Source organism: Staurois parvus, unplaced genomic scaffold, assembly GCF_062004578.1.
Source record: "Staurois parvus isolate SC_StPar_1 unplaced genomic scaffold, SC_StPar_1.0 ptg000551l, whole genome shotgun sequence".
Taxonomy (NCBI): Eukaryota; Metazoa; Chordata; class Amphibia; order Anura; family Ranidae; genus Staurois; species Staurois parvus.
The window spans coordinates 100,001-108,028 of NW_028318347.1; the positions used below are offsets into that span (position 1 = coordinate 100,001).

Consider the following 8,028-nt stretch of genomic DNA (forward strand, 5'->3'; position numbering starts at 1 on the left):
AGACGCGGTCCTCCACTCACTCCGATGGACGCGGTCCTCCACTCACTGCGATTGAAGGCGGTCCTCCGCTCACTCTGACGGACACGGTCCTCCACTCACTCCGATTGAAGGCGGTCCTCCGCTCACTCCGATGGACGCGGTCCTCCGCTCACTCTGACGGACGTGGTCCTCCGCTCATTCCAACGGACGCGGTCCTCCGCTCACTCTGACAGACGCGGTCCTCCGCTCACTGCGATTGAAGGCGGTCCTCCGCTCACTCTGACAGACGCGGTCCTCCACTCACTCCGATGGACGCGGTCCTCCACTCACTGCGATTGAAGGCGGTCCTCCGCTCACTCTGACGGACACGGTCCTCCACTCACTCCGATTGAAGGCGGTCCTCCGCTCACTCCGATGGACGCGGTCCTCTACTCACTCCGATGGACACTGCCCCAAATCACATCACCAATCTTGTCTCCAAATATCACCCAAACCGTCCTCTCCGCTCCTCTCACAACCTCCTGCTCTCTAGCTCCCTTGTCTCCTCCTCCCATTCTTGTCTCCTGGACTTCTCCAAAGCTTCCCCCATCCTCTGGAACTCTCTACCCCAATCTATCAGACTATCACCGACTCTACTCCTCCACTTTTAGGCGATCTCTAAAAACCGATCTCTTCAGGGAAGCCTACCCCGCCCTCCGCTAATAACCAAATCTTCTACTCTTCCAACCAGTCCATCCCCCACAGTTACTACCTTTTGTACCACTAGTCCCTCCCTCCTAGATTGTAAGCTCCCGGGATCAGGCCCTCCTATCCCTCTTGTATTGAACTGTATTGTTGCTGTATTGTCTCCCGTTATATTGTACAGCGCTGAGCAAACTGTTGGTGCCATAAATCCTGTATAATAATAAGTCACAGCTCCATGTGGGAGGGGGAGGGGATCAAACTGCATTCCACTGCATTATATTGCATTCATACTTTTTAGTGTGGATACCCTCCCCCCCACACACAGATCACCTACCTCCCCCCACACACACAGATCACCTACCTTCCCCCCACACACAGATCACCTACCTCCCCCCCACACACAGATCACCTACCTTCCCCCCACACACAGATCACCTACCTCCCCCCACACACAGATCACCTACCTCCCCCCACACACAGATCACCTACCTCCCCCCCACACACAGATCACCTACCCCCCCACACACAGATCACCTACCTCCCCCCACACACACAGATCACCTACCTCCCCCCCACACACAGATCACCTACCTTCCCCCCACACACAGATCACCTACCTCCCCCCACACACAGATCACCTACCTCCCCCCACACACAGATCACCTACCTCCCCCCCACACACAGATCACCTACCCCCCCACACACAGATCACCTACCTCCCCCCACACACAGATCACCTACCTCCCCCCACACACAGATCACCTACCTCCCCCCCACACGCAGATCACCTACCCCCCCACACACAGATCACCTACCTCCCCCCCACACACAGATCACCTACCCCCCCACACACAGATCACCTACCTCCCCCCACACACAGATCACCTACCTCCCCTACACACAGATCACCTACCTCCCCCCACACACAGATCACCTACCCCCCCCACCCACACAGATCACCTACCCCCCCACACACAGATCATCTACCCCCCCACACACAGATCACCTACCTCCCCCCACACACAGATCACCTACCTCCCCTACACACAGATCACCTACCTCCCCCCACACACAGAGATCACCTACCTCCCCCCACACAGATGACCTACCTCCCCCCACACACAGATCGCCCCCCCCACACACACAGATCACCTACCTCCCCCAAACACATATATCACCCCCCACATACAGATCACCTCCCCACACTTACTTACCTCCCCTCAATACAGAAAACCTCCCCCCCACACAGATCACCTACCTCCCCCCCACACAGATCACCTACCTCCCCCCACACACAGATCACCTTCCTCCCCTTAGTACAGAACACCTCCCCCACCACACAGATAACCTACCTCCCCTCAATACAGAACACCTACCCCCCCACACAGATCACCTCCCCCCACACACACACAGAGATCACCTATCTTTCCCACATACAGATCACCCCCCACACACAGATCACCGTCCTCCTCTTAGTACAGAACACCTCCCCCACCACACAGATAACCTACCTCCCCTCAATACAGAACACCTACCCCCCCCCCCACACACACATAGATCCACCTCCCCCCACACACAGATCACCCCTCCACACACATAGATCACCCCCCCACACACACACACACACACACACACAGATCACCTACCTCTCCCCACACACACAGATCACCTTCCTCCCCTTAGTACAGAACACCTCCCCCAGCACACAGATCACTTACCTCCCCTCAATACAGAACACCTACCCCCCAAACAGATCACCCCCCCACACACAGATCACCTACCTCCCCCCACACACAGATCACCTACCTCCCCCCACACACAGATCACCTACCTCCCCCCACACACAGATCACCTACCTCCCCACACACAGATCACCTACCTCCCCCCACACACAGATATACTGGAGTCCATCATGAAGGCAGAATCAGTGAAACTGCACAACTTTCTAGCCTGGTTGGCCTTCATTCTGCCCTGCCTGTCTGCTCTGAGTTCTGGCCCAACTGGCTGGATTGGGCTCCAGTGTGTGTAAGTAGTATGTAGGGCAGTGTACAGAGGTCAGTAGGATGTAGCGCAGTGCACAGGGGTCAGTAGGATGCAGGGCAGTGCACAGGGGTCAGTAGGATGCAGGGCAGTGCACAGGGGTCAGTAGTATGTAGCGCAGTGCACAGGGGTCAGTAGGATGCAGGGCAGTGCACAGGGGTCAGTAGGATGCAGGGCAGTGCACAGGGGTCAGTAGGATGCAGGGCAGTGTACAGGGGTCAGTAGGATGCAGGGCAGTGTACAGAGGTCAGTAGGATGCAGGGCAGTGTACAGAGGTCAGTAGGATGCAGGGCAGTGTGCAGAGGTCAGTAGGATGCAGGGCAGTGTACAGAGGTCAGTAGGATGCAGGGCAGTGTGCAGTGGTCAGTAGGATGCAGAGCAGTGTGCAGAGGTCAGTAGGATGCAGGGCAGTGTGCAGAGGTCAGTAGGATGCAGGGCAGTGTGCAGAGGTCAGTAGGATGCAGGGCAGTGTACAGAGGTCAGTAGTATGTAGGGCAGTGTGCAGAGGTCAGTAGGATGCAGGGCAGTGTACAGAGGTCAGTAGGATGCAGGGCAGTGTAGAGAGGTCAGTAGTATGTAGGGCAGTGTGCAGAGGTCAGTAGTATGTAGGGCAGTGTACAGAGGTCAGTAGTATGTAGGGCAGTGAGCAGAGGTCAGTAGTATGTAGGGCAGTGTACAGAGGTCAGTAGTATGTAGGGCAGTGTGCAGAGGTCAGTAGTATGTAGGGCAGTGTACAGAGGTCGGTAGGATGCAGGGCAGTGTACAGAGGTCAGTAGGATGCAGAGCAGTGCACAGAGGTCAGTAGGATGCAGGGCAGTGTACAGAGGTCAGTAGTATGTAGGGCAGTGTGCAGAGGTCAGTAGGATGCAGGGCAGTGTGCAGAGGTCAGTAGGATGCAGGGCAGTGTACAGAGGTCAGTAGGATGCAGAGCAGAGGTCAGTAGGATGCAGGGCAGTGTACAGAGGTCAGTAGGATGCAGGGCAGAGTACAGAGGTCAGTAGGATGCAGAGCAGAGGTCAGTAGTATGTAGGGCAGTGTGCAGAGGTCAGTAGGATGTAGGGCAGTGTACAGAGGTCAGTAGGATGCAGGGCAGTGCACAGAGGTCAGTAGGATGCAGAGCAGTGTACAGAGGTCAGTAGGATGCAGAGCAGTGTACAGAGGTCAGTAGTATGTAGGGCAGTGCACAGGGGTCAGTAGGATGCAGAGCAGTGTACAGAGGTCAGTAGGATGCAAGGCAGTGTACAGAGGTCAGTAGGATGCAGAGCAGTGTACAGAGGTCAGTAGGATGCAGAGCAGTGTGCAGAGGTCAGTAGGATGCTGAGCAGTGTACAGAGGTCAGTAGGATGCAGAGCAGTGTACAGAGGTCAGTAGGATGCTGAGCAGTGTGCAGAGGTCAGTAGGATGCAGGGCAGTGTGCAGAGGTCAGTAGGATGCAGAGCAGTGTACAGAGGTCAGTAGGATGTAGGGCAGTGTGCAGAGGTCAGTAGGATGCTGAGCAGTGTGCAGAGGTCAGTAGGATGCTGAGCAGTGTACAGAGGTCAGTAGGTTGCAGAGCAGTGTGCAGAGGTCAGTAGGATGCAGGGCAGTGTGCAGGGGTCAGTAGTATGTAGGGCAGTGTGCAGAGGTCAGTAGTATGTAGGGCAGTGTGCAGAGGTCAGTAGTATGTAGGGCAGTGTACAGAGGTCGGTAGGATGCAGAGCAGTGTACAGAGGTCAGTAGGATGCAGGGCAGTGTGCAGAGGTCAGTAGGATGCAGGGCAGTGTGCAGAGGTCAGTAGGATGCAGGGCAGTGTGCAGAGGTCAGTAGGATGCAGGGCAGTGTGCAGAGGTCAGTAGGATGCAGAGCAGTGTGCAGAGGTCAGTAGGATGCAGTGCAGTGTGCAGAGGTCAGTAGGATGCAGAGCAGTGTACATTTATTTTGCATCCTAGTCTCATATGGTAAATGAAGAGGTTACTAAATTACAATTTTTTTTTTCCCTACTAGTAATGGTGGTGACCAGTGAATTTTAGCAGGACTGCTGCAGGCATTCTGACACTGGGGGGGGACTGACTTGGTGTCACTGACATCCCCAGTGACACCAATACAGTGATCAGTGCTAAAAAAACAGCACGGACACTGTAGTAATGGCACTGGGCAGGAACGGGTTAATATGAGGGGCAATCAAAGGGGTATTGTGTGCTGGGAGTGTTTTACTAGGGGGCGGGGTGTGTGTTACTAGGGGGCGGGGTGTGTGTTACTAGGGGGTGGGTGTGTATTACTAGGGCAGCAGGGTGGGTGTTCTTCACTGTAAGCACACTGATCAGGATGGATGTGTAGTGTGCCTGAGCCCACAGAAAGGAGGACTGTTAGTAAACAAAACAGTCTTCCTCCTCATCGGTGATTGTCAGTAATCACCGAGCGCCAGCAGGTAATCCTCAGCCGGCACCCTGTGATTGACATCCACGGCCGCAAATAGCGGCGTCTTTAGGGCCCCTACCCGGAAATGCAAAATCACGTATATATATATATACAGTATATCTGCTATACGGCGGCGGGTAAGCGGTTCAAGTACTATGTGTAGAGTTGTAGTTATCTGCTATGGAAGGCCCAAGTCCTGAAGGATCTGCTATGTTTGTAGTTTAACATAAACTTCAATAAAAATGTGTCGTAAATTCTCACAAAGCTGAAATAGAAAAATGTAAACAAGTATTACTAATAATGAAGGTTAAAGGGAAAGTTTGCCAAAGCTACATTTTACTGAATGTTTTAATCTCTCTACAGGTGGATTGATGAACCACATTTTTCCTCAAGATGATCCTCCAAAAGCACATCATCTGGTCACTGGAGACAGGTCATATGGGTGTTCTGAGAGACTGAAAGGCTTGATTGCACTTCACTGAATTGATGGACCAAGTTTTTGGTCAGGTTGGTCTTCATATTCACAACTGAGCCACCCTGATGACAGGTCCATATGGGTGTTCAAAGAGCCTGAAAGTCTTTATATTGGAGGATTCAGGCTGGACAGAAGCCATATTCATGTTCCACATTTCGTGATTGTTTTGTGTATTCTTCAGCATTGATCCAACGTCCAGAGGACATCAGGTGAGAAGTCAATTTAGGGCTCTGGAAGTGACAACGGCTTTAACTCAAACCCAAGAGAGAAGCTTTATCTTGTTTGGATTAAAGGTTTTACAGCTAAATCAGACCTGACTAGATACCAGATGGAACGCATGGAAGGGAACCTGTATCTGGGTTCTGAATGGGACACGGCGGCATTTACAACGCGACCAAACCTTGGACATGAGAAGGTTCACACTGGAGAGAGGAGGTATTGGTGTTGTCAGTGTGGCAAAACTTTTACACAGAAGTCAAACCTCATCCGACATGAGAGGGTTCACGCTGGGGAGAAGCCATTTCAGTGTTCTGAATGTGACAAAGCTTTTTTATTGAAGTCAGATCTTCATAGACATAAGATGGTTCACATTGGATCAAAACCGTTTCAGTGTTCTGAATGTGGCAAAGCTTTTACACAGAGGTCACAACTTATCAGACACCAAAGAGTTCACACCGGAGAGAAGCCCTATCAGTGTTCTGAATGTAACAAAGCTTTTATAGAGAAGGCCAATCTTATTATACACCTGAGGGAACATACTGGTGAAGAGCCATTTCAGTGTTCTGAATGTGACAAAGCTTTTACAGTGAAGTCTAAGCTCCTCAGACACGAGAAGGTCCACACTGGGGTGAAGCCATTTCATTGTTCAGAATGTGATAAATACTTTACATTGAAGGCCAACCTTATCAGACACGAGAGGGTTCACACTGGAGAGAAGCCGTACACGTGTTCTGAATGTGACAAAGCTTTTACCGAGAAGGCACAACTTATCCTACATGAGAGGAACCACACCGGAGAGAAGCCGTATCGGTGCTTCGAATGTGACAAAGCTTTTAAAATGAAGTCTGATCTTGTTAATCACCAGAGGGTTCACACCGGAGAGAAGCCCTATCGGTGTTCGGAATGTGACAAAGCTTTTACACGGAGGTCAAACCTTGTCAGACACCAGAAGGTTCACACGGGAGAGAAACCATTTCAGTGTTCTGAATGTGCTAAAGCTTTTGTTGTGATGTCAGATCTGATCAGACATAGGACGGTTCACAATGGAGGAAAACCATATCCGTGTTTAGAGAAGCCTTTTCATTGTGCTGAATGTAACCAGGCATTTACAGAGAAGGCAAAGCTTCTCATTCACCAGGGGGTTCACACTGGAGGGGGGCCATTTCAGTGTTATGAATGTGACAAATCTTTTACACAGAAGTCAAACCTCATGAGACATGTGAGGGTCCACACTGGAGAGAGGCCGTATCAATGCTCTGAATGTGATATCACTTTTACAGTGAAATCAAACCTTATTAGACACTTGAAGGTTCACAGTGGAGGGAAATTGTGTTCTGACAAAGCTCATCGGGCACTGGAGGTCTCATTGTCTTCATCCTCAGATGCAGAGAGGACATTCTAGGAGAAGGGGGGCTATTAAAGGGGTAGCAGTTATGTCAGTGTAGAAGAGTTTGGGGGGTCCCAGCCGTTTCATACCCCACCAAACTAGTGGAAAGGTATAATGATGCTTTGCATAACCAACTTGCTACAATTGGTGAACAATCAGGAATGTGAAGGATGGACGCATTGAGTTGAGTGCTTATGGCCATCAGCCACACACCGAAGGAGCTGTCATATTTCACATGACTGTCATATGCCTTTAAGTGTTCTCTGTATTTTGTCTCTGCTCCTCCCTTTCCTCTGGTTTAGTTCTTGCTGTATTGATAGCCCACCCCCCTTCCCAGTAATGCATTTCAGCTTCTAGTACTGGATATCGTATGTACTCTCCAGCACCTCAGGATATGCACAGCCAAAAGGGAAGCCAAGGGTACCAGGACAGCGAAAACCAAAGGAAATGCTCCAGGGGCGCAGCCCTCCTCAGACGGGGAAATCAGCCACTGGATAGAGAGAAAACAGGTGGCGCACACACCTAGTGCATTATCCAAGGTCTATTGTAGGAATGAGATAATAAAAACATACTCACAGACGAAGCATGTATCTAAAAAGCATAGAAAAATGACAATGGCCACAACAGCGGGCAAGGTGTTCTCACTGTCAAATGGCTGACGCGTTTCGGGGACGAATGCCTTTCCTCAGAGCTGATGACCAACCTCTGATGCTGATGTATGATGTATGGACAGAAAGAGCCTCGCTGTTGATGGCATCAACGCGTCAACCATTTGACCGCACTGACAGTGAGAACACCTTGCCCGCCGTTGTGGCCATTGTCATTTTTCTATGCTTTTTAGATACAT

At 51.2% G+C, this 8,028-nt stretch overlaps 1 protein-coding gene across 1 annotated transcript in view; it reads left to right on the forward strand.

Moving 5' to 3' along the window:
* The window catches only part of LOC149451022 (uncharacterized), a 66,236-nt gene extending 58,501 nt beyond the window's left edge, over positions 1-7,735 (forward strand). The window contains exon 3 of the mRNA XM_089691145.1: positions 5,991-7,735. Within this exon, the coding sequence (XP_089547271.1) occupies positions 5,991-7,196 (1,206 nt within the window). The 3' untranslated portion in view covers positions 7,197-7,735. The remainder of the gene's footprint in view (positions 1-5,990) is intronic.
* The last annotated feature ends 293 nt before the right edge of the window (positions 7,736-8,028 follow it).